Source organism: Megascapheus bottae, chromosome 25 (assembly GCF_031878675.1).
Source record: "Megascapheus bottae isolate mThoBot1 chromosome 25, mThoBot2.hap1, whole genome shotgun sequence".
NCBI classification, from domain to species: Eukaryota; Metazoa; Chordata; class Mammalia; order Rodentia; family Geomyidae; genus Megascapheus; species Megascapheus bottae.
In genome coordinates this window covers 1,640,593-1,658,063 of record NC_143533.1, presented here as the reverse complement: position 1 = coordinate 1,658,063, position 17,471 = coordinate 1,640,593, and the positions used below count along the sequence as shown (strand labels likewise).

Sequence of the window (17,471 nt, the reverse complement as noted above, 5' to 3'; positions counted from 1 at the left end):
GCTCTTGTCATAGGCCACGCTTCCTTCTGATGGATAGAGAGTAGGCTGTTATGCAGTTGCTCTGGTTACCTCCACAGTGCCAGCAGCCTTCAGATTTCCACAGCAATTGCTGGTATTTAGGTTAGGCACTGACTTACTGGAGTTTTTCTGAGTCCCTGTTCCCCTTCTTGCTGCCCTGTGTCCAGGAAAGGTGCTTTTTTCCCCCCTCCATTCTCTTCCCTACAGCGTTAGCCTCAGGAGGCTGAGGGCAGTCTGTTCTGACTCAGTATCCATCCCTAGCCGGCTATGGATCTTAGGGTTTGGGTGGTCAATCCTTTCCCAGTCAGGGCATGGTTCCTCCCTGGAGAATGGTGTTTCTTTCTTGCTGGAAGTATTTTACTCTGGGCAGGTGTTGGGGAATGGAGCTCAGGCTTTGAGCAGACTTGGCAAAGCTCTACCACTGAGCTCCCTGTCTAAGCAGGCTGTTGATGGTTTCCTAGTGTATCAGGAACCAGGGCTTCCTGAACTTTGTTCTGGATCACATCAAAGTCAGGAGCACTGTGTCCATGTCTGAACTTAGTGCGCTGCATATTTTAGGAATCATAAAGCAAGACCCAAAACTGCCTATGGATAAAATCTTGCCTCCACCTTCCCCCTGGCCCAAGAGCGCCATCTTTGATGCTGATGAAGAAAAGTCGAAGGTAAGAAACTGCTCCGTGACCTTGGTGCCTTTCCTGGGAAACTTCAGATGCTCTGTGGTCTGTGAGAATGAGTGTGGACTGTGGGGAGGTAGAAGAGCAAGCCCCCTGCCCTGCAACAGACTTAGCTGTCAAGTAGCCAGGAGGCGTGATTCTGTCCCCTGTGGTCATTGTGTTTTGGTGACTGCGGATTGGGGGCTCTGTTAGGACACATCTGTGCTTGGTAGGCGCTCCTTCCAGCTGCACCTGTTCAGTGTCCTCTCAGGCCACTGTGTGCAGAGTGAGCAAGGCTGGGCTGGAGTCTGGGTTATCTCCCGTTCCGGCTCCTCTTCTGCTACGATGTGACATTTGTAGATAGTGTGGCGTGATCTCAGAACATGGGAGAAGCTCTGTCCCTGCAGTTCCTGCCTCTAGTCCTCTAAGCTTGTGTTGACTAGCCTGTGTGCCAGGTGTCTTGCCAGTCCTTGGGACCCAGAGTGGACCATGGAGTCTGTCCTATCACATATCATGGGCCTTGTGCATGTCAGCTGTTACAGGCTGGAAGGGGGCCCAGACATCCCTAGAGCCTATTGTCCTCCCATGTCCCACCCCGTGATAACCAGTGGTCTTTCGGGATTGGCCCCGTGCCCTGTCGGTCCTGTCTCACTGTGGCAGCTTTATACAGTAGCACACAGATTGTTGGGGCAGCATTGGCTCCAATTCCACTGCACCTCCCTACTTCACTCCCTCTCTGTTCTCTTCAGCTGCTGACGAGACTTCTCAAGAGCAGCCACCCCGAGGACCTCCAGGCCGCAAACCGGCTCATCAAGCACCTGGTCAAGGAGGTGAGCACTCCTTCGTTCCCTAGGTACCATGCTGGAGGGCAGGAGCAGAGTGTCAGAAGAGAAGGACTGCCTATCTCCAGTCTGTGACAGGGGAGCCTTGATCCCCCGAAGGGCAGCAGTCATGCTCTTGTGACTTCAGCTGCTTTGTCTACACACTCAAAACATTCTCCTGTTCCATTGATGGATTGATGGTGGTGGCGGCGGCAAATTTGGGTCTGGTTTTTTTTTTTGCCAGTCATGGGGCTTGAACTTGGAGCCTGGGCATTGTCCCTGAGCTTCTTTTGCTAAAAGCTAGCACTCTACCACTTGAACCACAGAACCACTTCTGGCCTTTTCTGTGTATGTGGTACTGAGGGATTGAATCCAGGGCTTCATGCATGTTAGGCAAGCACTCTACCACTAGGCCACACTCCCAACCCCTCCCTGGAGTTGTTTTTGTTTTTTTTTTTTTTTGTCAGTCATGGGGCTTGAACTCTGGGCTCTGTCCCTGAGCTCTTCAGCTCAAGGCTAGTGCCACAGTACCACTTCCTCCCTGAGCTTTTTTAAGCTCACTTGTTTTTGCTGGCACTCTACCACTTGGAGCCAGAGCTCCACTTTCAGGTTTTGGGTGATTCATTGGAGATAAAAATCTCAAACTGCTGCCCCAGATGCCTTTGAACCATGATCTGTAGATCTCAGCCTCCTGAGTAGCTAGGGTTACAGGCATGAGCCACCAGTGCCTGGAAGGGTCAGTTCTTACAGAAAGTCTGAGATGGAAAGGAGTGGATCTCAAGGCCACCATGTTACATTCACTGCACACCCCCCTTCCCCCCAGGAGTCCCGGAGTGCCTTCCTCACAACACAGTGAGCCCTGTTCACTTAGTGTTCTAAAAACTTACTTTGCTCCCTTCCCATCTCATGTTCAGGCATCATCCGGGGCTTTGCTCACACTGGGTCCTCTTCTTTCTCCCTAAAGGAACAGGAAAAATCAGAGAAGGTATCCAAGAGGGTGAGTGCGGTGGAAGAGGTACGAAGTCACGTGAAGGTGCTGCGGGAGATGCTGAGCACATACCGCAGGCCAGGCCAGGCCCCGCCGGACCAGGAGGCTCTGCAGGTACCTGACACTAGGAACCCTGCAGGTACCAGGACAGTAGTCCCGGAGCCTGTACCTCTCCTAAAAGTGCCATTCACATGCTTGATCCTGTACTCATTGTCAGATGAAGACAGGAAATGTGACTGTTGTCCCCCAATTTCCTCAGTCTCTTCCTCCCTCTGTTCCCCATCCCTTGGCAGTCACCGATTTCCTTTCAATTTTTATCAGACTCCTGTAGATGGAATGATAGAGCATACCCTTGTTACTTTTTCCCAGCTTGTGTATGCGTCTCTGGACGCGTGCGCACATCTGCTTGCTATGACTGGTGGTTTCCACCTTTGGGTGGGCATAGATTAAGTGGTCCTAAGCAGTGATGTGCAGAATGCTGAGTGAACAGTCTCTGTGGTTCTCTTGGGTAGCACCTACTTGTGTGATCGCCATGTTCAAAGCCAAAATTTTATTTATTTACTTATTTATTTATCTTTTGGTGTTGACACTGGGGCTTGAACTCAGTACTTCACATTTTTGCTCAGCTTTCTTGCTCATGGCTGCCACTCTACCCCTTGAGCCACATCACTAGTGACCATGCTCCTAGTTTTTAGGGCTCTACAGCACCCCCTGCAGGCCCACCTCAGTCTTCTCTCCATTCCAGGAGAGATGGCTTTTTGGCTCCTTTGTTTGCCTGTCCTTCCATTTTACAGTATTGGCCGCAGTGAACTACAATCTTCCAGTTACAAACTTGTGAGAATTCAATGTGGCCAACTTGGTTTGTACATCTACCCCAGCTCCCAGCCATGATTGGATTGAACAGTGGGAGAAACACTTGGTCTAGGTGGCAGGTAAAGGGTCAGGTTTCTAAGCTCTATCCAGGCGTCATTTGCAGGACCTGCCTCCTCTCAGAGTGAGCTCACATCAGGAAGGTCAGTGCAGGACAGCTTCCCTCCCAGCAAAGGGGCCAGAGAGAGGCAGCAGGTAGGGGAGACCTGGCAGGTTACCTTAGTTCTTTGCACTCCTTTGAAGGAGGGAAGCAGAGAGAAGGGGAGCTTATATTCCTCAGCAGCAGACCATGAAGCAGTGTGAGTTGCTAAGGGCTTGAGATGGTCACAAGACACTTGGAACTGGAAGCTCTCACAACAGTGGTATACCGGGCCTCAGGAAGACATAATGGTATTTCCTGAATTAAATGTTTCACTTTTTAGAAGACCTTTTACTTAGGGCTTTGAGTTCTTGTTTATTTTTTGTTTTGTTTTTTCACTCACAGCTGGTACCCTATCCATTGAGCCACACCTCCAGTCTGACAGTTTGCTGATTAATTAGGGATGGAATTTCTCAGACCTTACTGTACTGCCCTAGGCTGGGCAATATAGTCTTTTGATCTCAATCCTTTGATCTTAGCCTCCTGAGCAGCTAGGATTCCATGTGTGACCCATCAGTGTGCTCTACTCATAAACTTCTTTAAAAAATCAGCAGGAGGGCCGGGAGTTTGGCCTAGTGGTAGAGTGCTTGCCTAGCATGCACGAAGACCCGGGTCCGATTCCTCAGTACCACATATATAGTAAAAGCCGGAAGTGGTGCTGAGACTCAAGTGGTAGAGCTCTAGCCTTGAGAAAGTCCAAGGACAGTGCTCAGGCCCTGAGCCCAAGCCCAGGACTGGCAAAAAAAAAAAAAATCAGCAGGAAGCTGAGATCTGACTGTCTCAATTCAAAGCCAGCCAGAATGGAAAAAACTATAAGACATTTATCTCCAATTAAGCACCAAAAAGCTGAAAGTGGAGGTATAGCTCAAGTGAGAAAGTGGGAAGCCCTGAGTTCAAGCCTTCTTACACATATACTTCACACACACACACACACACACACACACCCCATACACAGTAAGCCTAGACTTTGCAAAACACGTTACTTCAACTCTGTTATGAATCTGGAACAGCCTGAAGAGTCTACCATGCAGCAGGACCGCTGCTTGCTTGAGTGCTGGGGTTTGGGACCTTGTGTGGTCCTGGGACTGTGTGAACCAGGCTGTGTTTTCCAGGTGGTGTATGAAAGGTGTGAGAAGCTGCGGCCTACTCTGTTCCGGCTGGCGAGTGATACCACGGATGACGATGACGCGCTCGGTGAGGGCTCTGGTTCCCCAAGTGCTAAACAGCTGCGGGGACAGGGGCAGGATGAGGGCCCTCTGGGTCCTGGGGCAGTGGTTGGGCTGAGAAGGTGTGACTTCCAGAAGAATCTGGACTTAAACAAGGAACAGATCTGAAAGGTTGGACAGGGGAGAGTGCTTACTAGGCTTTAGGTGTGTGAGCAGCCTCACAGAGCATTGAGAAGCAGGCCAAGACAAATGGGTCCCTGGGAAAGTTCTCTGGATCTCATTCCATTTTGCCGTTTGCAGGCCTGTTGAATGTTTGTGTTTTTATTTTATTTCATTTATTATTTATTGCCAGTCCTGGTTTTGAGCTCAGGTCCTAAGCACTGTCCTTGGGCTTTCTCAAGGCTAGAGCTCTACCATTTGAGCCACAGCACCCCTTTTTCTAGGTATGTGGTACTGAGGAACTGAACCTGGGTCTTCGTGCATGCTAGGCAAGCACTCTACCACTAGGCCAAACTCCTGGCTCTGTGTTTTTATTTTTTTAATAAATTTTTATTATTTTTTTTATTTTTAATTATTATTATTTTTGCAGTCCTGGGCTTGGGTTCAGGGCCTGAGCACTGGCTTTGGGCTTTCTCAAGGCTAGATCAAGCTCTACCACTTGAGCCACAAGACCACTTCTGGCTTTTTTTCCCCATGTATGTGGGAATCAAGCCCAGGTCTTCCTGCATGCTGGGCAAGCACTCTACCACCAGACCAAACTCTTGGCCCTCCCCCTCCAAATTTTTATTATTGTATGTGATGTGATGTACAAAGGGGTTACAATTATATAAGTCAGGTAAAGAGTACATTTTTTTTTTGTCGGTGATGGGACTTGAACTCTGGGCCTGGGTATTCTCCCTGAGCTTGCTCAAGGCTACCACCCTACCCCTTGAGCCACAGTGCCACTTTTGGGGGTTTTTTTTTGGTTTTTTTTTTTGTTTTTTTTTTTTTTTTGCCAGTCCTGAGCTTGAGCTCAGGGCCTGAGCACTGTCCTTGGACTTTCTCAAGGCTAGAGCTCTACCACTTGAGCCTCAGCACCACTTCCAGCTTTTTTCTATGTATGTGGTGCCGAGGAATCGAACCTGGGTATTCGTGCATGCTAGGCAAGCACTCTACCACTAGGCCAAACTCCTGGCCCCAGATCTCAGCCTCTTGAGTAGTTGGGGTTACAAACATGAGCCACAACACCCTACATAGTACATTGGTTTTTGAATGTTACTCCTCTTGATCTCTCCAACTTTTTCCCTCCTGTCCCCACCCACAAGTTATATAATGTCTAGTATGTACTACTGCTACATTCGCCCTCTGTCCTTCCATTTCTATCCCCACCTCCAACTCCCCAGAGTCCTGGTGCTTGAACTCAGGGCCTGAGCACTGTCCTTGGACTTTCCTCAAGGCTAGTGCTCTACCACTTGAGCCACAGCACTATTTCTGACTTTTTCTATGTATGTGGTACTGAGGAATTGAACCTGGGTCTTCATGCATGCTAGGCAAGCACTCTGCCACTAGGCCAAACTCCTGGCCTCTCCACTTCCATTTTATTTCTTATACTTCTCATTTGGATAGGGACTTGATCAGATTTTGCCTCAGCAAAGGGAAGAGGATTAAGTGGGAAGCTGTGTGGGGGTGGCTAGCTCTATTGGCTTATGCTGTGATCCTAGCTACTCAGAAAGTTGAGATCTAAGGATTGTGGTTCAAAGCCAACCTGGCCAGGAAAGTCCATAAGACTCATATATTTAGCAGGTGTGTTGTCCCAGGTCTGCGATGCTAACACTCAAAAGGTGGAGGCAAGAGGATTGAGAGCTAAAGCCTAGGTTTAGTTACATAGTGGACCTATAGTTAGACTCAATTCTGCCTCGAGGGCAGTTTACAGCCTCCTTTGGCAGCCAAACATTTGAGGAACATGAAAGTTAGAATCAGAGTTAGCACTAGACCGTTCCTGAGAAGTAGTGTATGACACTTTGGCCTGTGAGTGTTATTCTGTTAGTCTCCCAAGAGAGACTCCATTTTAGGTCATTCATGCTTGGGCAGTTTCAGAATCCAGGTGTGTAGGTACCATTTAAATACATTCAATTTGGATGCCAATTCTTACAGGGAAAATTCGTTTTGTACTTACATTCCTGTTGAACTGATAGGCTCAAAAGCTGATTTTGTGTTTCAGACTGCCCTCAGAATTCTTTTCATATTTGCATTTACATCGACATGATGCCTCTTTTGGTTTGTTTGCTTTTAAAACAGGTTCCTATGTAGGCTAAAACAATTTTCACTGCCTCAGCCTCCTGCATGCTGGGATTGGATTTTAGTTTTCACCTAAAAATGAAGCGTTCCTTTTCGTCCCCTAAAGAGCAGCATTTTGAGCAATCATGTCAGCTTGGTAGTGGTGAGAGCATGCTGGAGAATTTGTTTTCTCTTTTGAGAGCATAGAGTGACTCAGGTTGAGTGACAAGGGCTGGCAGGGCCCTCTCACGTGCTGGGGTTTGAGTGTGCTCAGCCTGGTGTGAGGACTGCCTTTTTTTTTTTTTTGCCAGTCCTGGGCTTGAGCTCAGGGCCTGAGCACTGTCCTTGGACTTTCTCAAGGCTAGAGCTCCACCACTTGAGCCTCAGCACCACTTCCAGCTTTTTTTTTTTTGTATGTATGTGGTACCGAGGAATCGAACCCAGGTCTTTGTGCATGTTAGGCAAGCACTTTAACCACTAGGCCAAACTCCCGCCCCCCCCCCTTTTTTTTTTTAAATGTGTGTGTCTATACTGAGGCATGAACTTGGGGCTTGGGTGCTGTCCCTGAGCTTTTTTGCTCAAGGCTATCCCACAAGTACTTGAGCCACATCTCTGCTTCCAGCTTATTAGTGGATAACTGGAGATGAGTCATGGAGACTTTCCTGCTAGACTGGCTTCAAATCTCAGATCTGGACACTCAGGGCTCAACCTCTTGAGTAGCTAGAATCGCAAGTGTGAGCCTCTGTCACTCAGCTCACGAGGGCTGCTAGGAGCATTGGCTGAGAAACACAGGGAGTGCTGCTCACCCGGGGTTCTTGTTCTCTCATTCCTTCAGCGGAGATTCTCCAGGCCAATGACCTCCTCACCCAGGGAGTTCTGCTGTACAAACAGGTGATGGAGGGCCGAGTCACCTTTGGGAACACAGTCCCTGGCTCAGTGGGAGACATTCCTGTCTCCAGAGGTACGCGCCAGGAGCTTCTCTGCCTTCTGCCAGCCACTGTCTGCAAGTCCTGAGCGCAGGGCCAGAGGGGTGTGGAGTGGCTATGGCACAGAAAAGAGACCTGTCTCTATCCCCTTTAAGAGCTACAGATCCCAGAAATAGTTTTCCTTAGCTCAGCACTTGCCTAGCACAATGTTCTAGGTTTTATCCCAATAATGTAATAAAGAAATATAAGGCATTTATATCATAGTATTTCTGGACAGGGGCTGTTTGGCATGCCAAGCACGATGGGTCACACCTGTAATCCCCGTTGTATGTGAGGTAAGGGTAGGTGGATCCTGGTCCTTAAGGCCAGATCCAGGCAAAAGTCCAAGATCTCACCTGAAAAATAACGAAGCAGAAAGACGCTGTGGGCATGGCTTCCTTGGTAAAATGCCTGCTAGGATGTGTAAGGTCCTTAGTTGAAGCCCCAGAACTGCTTAGGGTGACAGGGGAAGACCGCTTGGGGCTGAGTCTTATAGCCTCTAAAGAGTTGGGGTTGGTATCTTCGTAGGCGCTGCTGTGCTAGGTCTGGGATCTGGGTAGGTGACATGACATACCTGCTCATAAACCTCTAACGGCCTTCAAGTTGGAGAAGAAACCAGAATCTGCTGAGGCCTGGGCTCATGAGTCACTGAGAGGACAGTGCAGTTTCAGCAGGAAGGCTGTCCCCTGGTCCTGACTCCAGTCCTGGCTCTGTCCAGATGCCCAGCTGCTGTGGGTGGTGTTTGAGGGTTGAGGGTGGGATTGCTTGTCTAACCTTATCTAATCTTGTGTTTTTATTTCTAGTCTTTCAGAATCCCATAGGCTGTAGCAAGAACTGCCCCCTGATCGACCTGGAGATGAGCAGTGCATGTGGCCAGGCTGGGCCAGGGGCTCCTTCCTTGCTTCATCAGGACCTGGCAGCCTTAGGTGAGAGCCATGCAGAGTGAACAAGGAGTGGTGAGTAGGGCTGAGTAGGGAGTGGGGAGCACAGGCTTGCTTTTGAGGGGCAAAAAAGTCCCCTCAAGTTTGCTGTGTCCACTGACCATTAGTTTTTCTTCAATGTCCAGGGAGGGCAGCTGTGTCATGGTTTCTTGTCCCCGCTCACTCTGTTTCTCTCTTCCAGGGATCAGTGATGCTCCTGTTCTGAGCAAGGTAAGGAAGCTCTAGCTAGTGGTGAGAGGGGCCAGGGAGGGTCTCTAAGCACTTGCCCCAGAGGAGAGGTGATTGCTGGATATCAAGAGACCTACAGGAGCCGCTGGAGGGTTTGGGGGGCCAGAGCTCACTCAGTCTGCAGCAAACCTTTCCTGCCCCCTTCCTAGAGATGTGTTCTGATGTCCCCTGCTCTGCACTCTCTCCTCCCTCACCAGGCACACAACTAAGCTAGGGCTGCAGCACCTGTGTTAACACGGCTAGTGATCCTTCCTCCCCTCCCCTCATCCTGCTTCTTCTTTGACAGGTTGTTAGTCCGAGTTGCTGCAAGGAGAAGAATCCTCAAGAGGGGGGCCTGCAGAGCCCTTCTGGAGACAGGAACTTGCTGGATCTCCTCTCGCCACAGCTCTCTCCAGGGTCCTTGTGAGTCTTTGGGTTGGGCTTCTGCGTATGCTGTAAGGGCCAGGGTGGCATAGGAAGCCAGCAGCCACAGAGCATCATCCTCTTACTGTCCAGTGCAATGTGTCGCTTCCCCATTTCCTGGTCTCAACCCAACCTACGTGCTCTGGCTGGGATTTCCAGGAGTTATATAAGATTTAGGGGAAAATATATGTAAGAAGAGGTCCTAAGTGCTAGTCCATAAAAATAATGTAGTGCATTATTGTAGCTGGCTTTTACAAAATACATTCCATCCAGCCATTTCATGTCATGGGTTTTCTTTGGGCCCCCGTTTGCCCCATCCTCCTTACTGGCTGTAAGTCTATGTGTTAGAGGTCCGTTATTCCTTCTGTGTGAATATTGTGTGTTTCCCTTTCTTACCTTGTTCTTGAGAAAGCCGAATCATGGATTCTAGGGATTCTTGAGTTTTATTTGTTCTCTTTGTAGGAATTATGTGCCACAGAAAAGTATTCCCAAGGAAGTGCCACCAGGTACCAAGGCCTCCCCAGGCTGGTCCTGGGAGGCTGGCTCCCTGGCCTCTTCCCCAGCAGCACAGAACACACCTCTAGCTCAGGTGTTTGTACCTTTGGAGTCTGTGAAGCCTAGTAAGTACTGTGGTTCCTGCTTTTCTTCTCGTTGGTAGCCTCCTGGTCTTCCCTCTTATCATAGGGAAGAAAGGGTGGTCAGCTTGCCAGAGGCAGAGGGTAAACAGCGGCTTTCTTGCTACCCCTCCCCCACATATTTATAGATATACATATATACATATCTATGTGTCTGTGTATATATATTATGTATATGTATTATGTCAGTACTGGGTTGTGACTTGTGCTTCTGAGGCAGCAGGTACTCTATCCCTTGAGCCATACCTCCAGACTCTTTTCCTTTCATTATACTTCAGATAGGGTTTTATTTTTTTCTCAGGCCAGTCTGGGCTGCTATCGTCCTGGTTAAACTGGGGCCTCATAAATTTTTTGAATTCTGCATATTTATCTGTAGTGACAGATGTGAGCCCCTGGGCCCACCCCTGATGAAGTATGCTTAGGGATGTGATGTTCACCTTTGGGATTCAAGAATGCATGTTTCATATGGCCAGCAAAGAGGAGGAGGGAGCCAGGCACTGATTGCTCACATCTGTAATCCTGGGGGAATTCTATAATCTCAGGAGGCTGAGATCTGAGGAACACAGTTCAAAGCTAGCCCAGACAGGAAAGTCTGTGACACTCTCTCCAATTAACCACTAAAAAACCAGAAATGAAGCTGTGGCTCAAATGGTAGAGCATTAGCCTTGAGTAAAAAGGCTCTGAGACAGCACCCAAGCCCTGAGTTCAAACCCTAGGACTCACAAGAAAAACAAAAAGGAAGAGGGAGTCAACCAGATACTCATAAAAGTGGGTATTACTTCTGCTCCAGAAGAAAACTAAAAGGCCCCACCAGTGAGCCACTGGTACCTGGAAGTATTGTATGTTTTTATAATTTAAGCCCCAGGACCAGAAAATTTAAAAATTAAAGAAAATTTAGCATATATTCCAGAAAATAGTTTTATTATAATATTTTCATTTAAAAACCATGTATTCCTCCTCTCCCCAAATATGTTATAATTACTTTTCTGGTAAATTAAAACTTTTTTTTTTTTTTTTTACAATTTCCATTGAAATTTCCTTACACATTGATTCAATACTTGCTTTCTTTACTGTTTATTTTGGTCAGTTAGGGAGCTTGAACTCGGGGCCTGGGGCACTGTCTCTGAGCTCTTGCTCAAGACTTTCTCTTCCACTTTGATCCACAGCTCCACTTCCACTTTTCTGGTGGTTAATTGGAGATGAGTCTCACAGACTGGCTGGCTTTGAACAGCAGTTCTCAGATCTCAACCTCCTGAGTAGCTAGGATTATATGCTTGAGCCACGAGCAACTGGCTTCTTTTTGTTTTAGAATGTGGAGGTGTGAAAGAATGAAACAAGCCTCTTTGCTTTTTAAAAAAATTCTTTGTAATATTCTGTTTTCTAAAGTGTTTATGCATTATTTTAACCATAATGTTATCTCTTTTAAACCACTGATGGGGGCTGGGGAATATGGCTTAGTGGTAGGGTGCATGCCTAGCATGCATGCAGCCCTGGGTTCAATTCCTCAGTACTGCATAAACAGAAAAAAGCTGGAAGTGGCGCTGTGGGTCAAGTAGTAGAGCACTTGGTCTTGAGCACAGAGACAAAAAGCCCAGGCCCTGAGTTCAAGCCCCAGGACCGGCCAGAAACAACAACAAAATCCTCCCCAACCCTTGATAGTGGCAAGAGGTTAGTTGAGAAGGTTGGGACAGCATGTCCCCAGGGACCCTGGAGCTGCACCAACCCTTCTGTTGGGTCCTTCTCTCAGGCAGCCTGCCCCCGGTTATCGTGTATGATCGCAATGGCTTCCGCATTCTGCTGCACTTCTCACAGACCTCGGCCCCTGGCCATCCAGAGGTGCAGGTCCTACTGCTGACCATGATGAGCACTGCCACGCAGCCTGTCTGGGACATCATGTTTCAAGTGGCCGTGCCAAAGGTGAGCCCTCTGCTGGCCAGCAGAATGAGAATCTTCACTGAACTGTGAATGGGAATCACATGGGAATGCGAGTGGCTTTCAGTCCTCAGCTGTAAGCGAATCCTGGCAGGTTTTCCAGTGATTCCCTGAGGCTCTTCCCATCTCTTGACTCCTCCTTGGCACTGTTCTCACACAGTCTACTACAGAGCAGGAGAATGACCACCAGCTGGTTCAGGATTACATGGTACCTGGCCCATTGAATTGCTCAGTCAGGTTGGTGGCACATGCCTGTAGTCCCGGCCCCTTGGGAGCCCAGGAGTTCAGGAGATCAATATAGTGTGCCAGCCTATCTCTTAAGACAACTAAAAGCTGTCTTCTGGCCTGAGTTGTGCATAAGGGCTACTCAGGCCAAGGCTGTGCTTGGCCTTGTTGAGATCACGTGTTACCTTGGACCTGGGGCATAGAGGACCTTCGCCATTGTGTCCATTCTTTTCAAAGGAAGTCAGCCTTTCCACCATCACTGAACAGGAAGAGATCCTGGAAGAAAGACTTGCATTCTTTAATCCTGTGGTAGTCTTGGGTAGTTACCAACTGCTGTTATTAAATGTTTTATACAAAGGTTCAGAAATTAAAAATTTGCTCAGGATCACAGAGACAGAGACTTCAGCCCACTAGGGGCTGTTGTCACTACGTCAGCTGTTGTCATTGGTTCAGATGTGAATGGAAGAAAGGCCTTTAGGACTCCTTTCCTTCAGCTACTGGAGGGAAACCACCATGGGTCTCTACCACTGGAGGGCTTCTTTTCCTCTACCCACACATACACATCCTATCTCCTCCTAGAACAGTAGGTAGAGTCAAGCTTCTGCCTACATGAACTCTGTCACGGGGCAGGGGCTTGCGGGGGGCTCAGGGGTGGTGGTACATGATGGATTATGTGTCTTCTCTCCCCCGGCAGTCCATGCGGGTAAAGCTGCAGCCGGCCTCTAGCTCCAAGCTGCCTGCATTCAGCCCTTTGATGCCTCCGGCTGTGATCTCCCAGATGCTGCTGCTCGACAATCCACACAAAGTACGTACATCTGGAGGCCTTAGCAGGGAAGGGTGCCATAAGCTGTAGGGGGTGACTGTGAGTGGAGAGAGGCACACCGAGGCCTGCCTCTAAGATCTCGAGTGGGTTCCTGTGCTAGGAGTCGACAGCTATTGCTCGGGGCTGGTTGTCTTTGGGACTCACAAGAAGATATATGGTGGATTATCATAGCTTGATAATGACCTGACACCCGTCTTCCTAGTGGAAGCTTAACGGGCCTCAAAGAGGCAAGGCTGGAAATGGTACTGTGGCTCAAGGGCTAGGGTGGTAGCTTTGAGCTGAAGAGCTCAGGGATATTGCCCAGGCCCAGAGTTTCAAGTCCTAGGACCAACAAAAAAAAAAAAAAAGAAGCAAGGCCAGTGTGCCCTGTGTCTATAGACAGTTCTGGGAGCTTCTACCCCTGGAATTGACCGCCTTCCCCTTGTCCCCCACCATCTCCTACCTTCTGCCTTTCCCCCTGGAATCTAACATCTTCCCTCCCTCTGTTGCAGGAACCCATCCGGTTACGGTATAAGCTCACCTTCAACCAGGGTGGACAGCCCTTCAGTGAAGTGGGAGAAGTGAAAGACTTTCCAGACCTGGCTGTCTTGGGGGTGGCCTAACTCCCCAGAGGAGCCTTCAGCTTAAACTTGGGTCACCGTTCCTCTCACTGTCGGCTCTCATCCCAGGGCTTTAGTGCGGAGTGCCAAGTGTTCTCTCCTGATGTCGGGCTCTGCATGCCAACCTCTGGCCTGTTCTGCAGACACTGTGTGTGTGTGTGTGTGTGTGTGTGTGTGTGTGTGTGTGTTGGAGGGGCAGCTGGGAGATGTAGAAGTGTTTCACATGACCATCTGGGCTGACTGCTGTCTTGTCTCCGCATATTGGTGGGCACTGCTGTCTCTACCAAAGCTTTCCTCCCAGATTGTTACCTTCTCATCCACCCACTCTGTGCCTTGTCAGCCTTTGAAAGTCTTGGTTGCTCCCAGGCTGCTGTTCTCAGGGACCTTCCGAGGGACCTGGTTGGTCTTGGGGCAGAGGGGCCTCTGGGCACTCTCTTCCAAGGAAGACCTTGTCTCCATCATTTGAGAATGCTGCATGCATGTGTTCAGAGCAATTTAGGTGGAATGAGTGACCTTTTGGCGCTGTCTGCAGGAAGGGGGCCACTTGCCAGAGCAGAAAATCACACTTGGTTGGTCAGTCCTGTCCTTCACCACTGTGCCTTAGAATTGCCCTTAGATGGAGCCTCTGGACAGAGGGCAAAGCTGACCCCAGGCCTTGCTCAGGCCTCTGGGCCCTGACTCAGGACCCCCATGTCTATCCTCTCTGTCTTCTTTCACAAGCTCCCTTCGCGGTCTTTTAATGTGAACCCCATTTAGTCCTTGGAGACCCCAGCTGGCAGGTCAGCCCTGGCTTGTTGACCTCTCAATCCCAGATGGAGAGCTGAGGTATGCAGATGGCCAGAAGAGTTTAGCAATTATGTAGGTGGTCATTAAATTCAGAATGTCATTGAATAAATACCACGTAGCAAACCAACCTCTTGGTGTCAAGTGGATACGGAGCCAAGGCACTGAGAGGTAACAGGCCACAGCAAGCTGTTTTCTGGTTAGAAGTCATGGAATCTTGGCATTGTCCCATCCAGAAGTAGAGCTCTAGAACCCTGTAGAAAGCTGGAGAGGAGAGCTTTAGAATCTGAAGGGCAAACTCAGGCTGACCAATCTGATTCTGCTCATACACACCTACTACGTGCTATGAACATGATGTGCATATTTAACAAGTCCACTTGTTGGCAGTAGGAGGAGGGTGGGAAAGGGCTGGGAGTCTGGGCAGGATTCTACCTCAGAAACAGCAAGGCTGTTGGGAGTTCTTACTGATGAGATCCAATACTTTGATTCTGATCTTTTACCTCTACGTACAGCTGGAAATCTTATCACAGTCGTTGGTGGGGGTGAGAGTTGTACAGATGATCAAGGCATGCTGATTTTGAAGCCAATGTGAAACGTTATAAAGCAGATAACATGATTCATGTAAGACTGAGTGTTCTTGTGGCTTCTATCTATAGCCATGACAGAATGCTAGTGTCGTGGGCACATGAAGAGAGATGCTTTTCATGCTGTTGTTCAAAGGTAAACTTGGACACCCTCTGTTTGCTTGATCAGAGGCACATAGGTATTGTGCCTTTGTGTGCCTCTCCTAAGAGTATCCCGTCTTGGTCTCACTGTGTGTGTGACTGTATAGAATTATCATGTCCCAGTATATTTTAGATCTAGCTTCCACATATGAGAGAAAATGTACCATTTGTCTCTCGGAGCTTGGCTTACTTCCCATGATTTATTCTAAGTCTATCCATTGCAGATATAATTCTGACAAAAGTCCCTGGCTTCCCAAATAAGTTCTTGAGAGAAAAGTCCTCTTAGTGTACCATCACACTTGAGGCTAGGATTTTCTTTTTTAGATACACAGAAATTATATTTTAGCTAAAATCTTGGCTTCAGAAACAATGTTATCTTCAAAACACAAACACTACAAGTTGTGCCCTGTTGGATCACGCCTTTAACCCCAGCTCCCCAGGTAGGTTGGAATTTGAGGATTACAGTTTGAAGCCAGCCTAGGCAGGGAAGTCTGGGAAATTCTTATCTCCAATTAACCACCTAAAAGAAGTGGGTCTGTGGCTCAAGTGATAGAGTGCTCACTTTGAGCAAAAAGTCAGGGACAGTAAGTACATCTGGAGTTCAAGCCCCGGACTAGCACAAAAGAAAACCCAAGGTACAGCAACATTTATTAGAGCAATTAAAAATTTTCTAGCTATGTAGGTAATTAATAGCTCAGAAACCTTGTGTTGATATATGTAGAAATGATATTTTTTTAAATCACAGTTTTAATCAAATACCCAACCCCATGCTTCATAAAGGAATAGTACAGGTCCTGGTAGCTCACACCTGTAGTCCTAGGTACTGAGTTCTGCAGGTCAGCCTGCACAGGAAAAGTCTATTAAGACTTATCTCCAATTAATGAGCAAAAAGCCACAAGTAGAAGTGTGTCTCAAGTAGATCCATTAGCCCTGAGTGAAAAAGCCAACCAGGAGCCTGTGGCCCAGAGTTCAAGCCCTAGTACTGGCACAAAAACAAAGAAGAAACTGTAGTTTGAAAGCAGACCCGAACTAGTGCAAGCTTTACAAGTCACGAGGGACCTAAGCTCTAGCCTGCTATTAACACTCCAGGCTAAGACACTCCTCACAGCCTGCCCCACGATGCCTTCAGCTCTTTGTACCTGTGTTTACCTTGTAAGTCAAGGAGGAAAAGGACAAAGGAGAGGAAACTGCATTCCTCCTAATGAAAGGCCTGGAACTCTCATGTTTATATTCACATCCTATCCTTGTGAGCTGTACGGCCACACTTCTACACAGGAGACCAGGAAATTTTTAAGTTCGTACACAATGCTATACTACAAAATTGGGTTTGGTTAAGGAAGGAGAATTGGGAAGTTACTGAAGTTAGCAGACTGCCATGAGATACGGCCATCTATTGTGGCACAGGCTGTTCTGAACTATTGCCGAATGAAGTGCAGGTCTGCTGCCATGAGCCACGTTGCTCAGGGTGCCAACACAGGGCTCACTTGTGCTACAGGAGTGCTCTACTCACTGAAATGAATCCTCAGCAGTGGTCACAAGAGCCTAGGTGGTATATTGGTGCATACCTGTAATCCCAGCTATGCAGGTAGGAAGGTCATGGTCTGAGATTGGTCCTGAAAAATAATGCCAAGACCCTGTACACAAAATAAAAATATGGTTGGGGTGTAGTTGTCTAGCAAATGAAAGGCTCTGGAAGGCATGTAAGGATCCATGTTGATTTAAAGATTGGTTATAGCTCAGTGGTAGAATGCTTGAATAGTATGCATGAAGCTCTGAGCTCAGTCTCCAACATCAAAATTTTAAATGCCATAAAGAAGGCAAAGGGACCAAAAAATGTTGCTGGGGCATAGCTCAGGTGGTAGCAAGTAAAAAAGCCCCGAGTTGGATCCCTACTTCTGCCAAAAATAAAACTGACATGAAGGAGACAAAAGGGAAACAGCAAGACATCAAGTGTAAATCTGCATATGTCAAGCCCAATCAAAAGCAAAAAGATGAAAAGAGCTTGAAGTTGACAGGAATAACATAACATGGAGATCCAAGTATAGATTATATGCAAGGGACACCCTTAGCTTTCTAAAGGTGTTGGAACTAGAAGATAAAAGGTTGGCCTGGCACAGTGGCTCACACCAGTAATCCTAGCTAGTTGGGAGGCACTAAAGACTCGAAGTAACCCCCAGAAAACCAGAAGTGACGCTGTGGCTCAAGAGGTAGGGCGGTAGCCTTGAACTGAAAAGCTCAGAGATGGCGCCCCGGCTCAGAATTCAAGCCCCGCGAAGGACCATCTCCCCCCCCCCCCCCCCTT

The 17,471-nt window shown here is 48.2% G+C and overlaps 1 protein-coding gene across 1 annotated transcript in view; it reads left to right on the top strand.

The window, feature by feature from the left end:
• Gga2 (golgi associated, gamma adaptin ear containing, ARF binding protein 2) overlaps positions 1-15,069 on the top strand; it is a 31,327-nt gene extending 16,258 nt beyond the window's left edge. The window contains exons 6-17 of the mRNA XM_090357839.1: positions 577-680; positions 1,421-1,501; positions 2,457-2,594; positions 4,602-4,683; positions 7,747-7,872; positions 8,680-8,802; positions 8,999-9,027; positions 9,332-9,447; positions 9,910-10,067; positions 11,830-11,999; positions 12,934-13,044; positions 13,554-15,069. Coding sequence (XP_090213965.1) covers positions 577-680; positions 1,421-1,501; positions 2,457-2,594; positions 4,602-4,683; positions 7,747-7,872; positions 8,680-8,802; positions 8,999-9,027; positions 9,332-9,447; positions 9,910-10,067; positions 11,830-11,999; positions 12,934-13,044; positions 13,554-13,664 — 1,349 coding nt within the window. The 3' untranslated portion in view covers positions 13,665-15,069. The remainder of the gene's footprint in view (positions 1-576; positions 681-1,420; positions 1,502-2,456; positions 2,595-4,601; positions 4,684-7,746; positions 7,873-8,679; positions 8,803-8,998; positions 9,028-9,331; positions 9,448-9,909; positions 10,068-11,829; positions 12,000-12,933; positions 13,045-13,553) is intronic.
• The last annotated feature ends 2,402 nt before the right edge of the window (positions 15,070-17,471 follow it).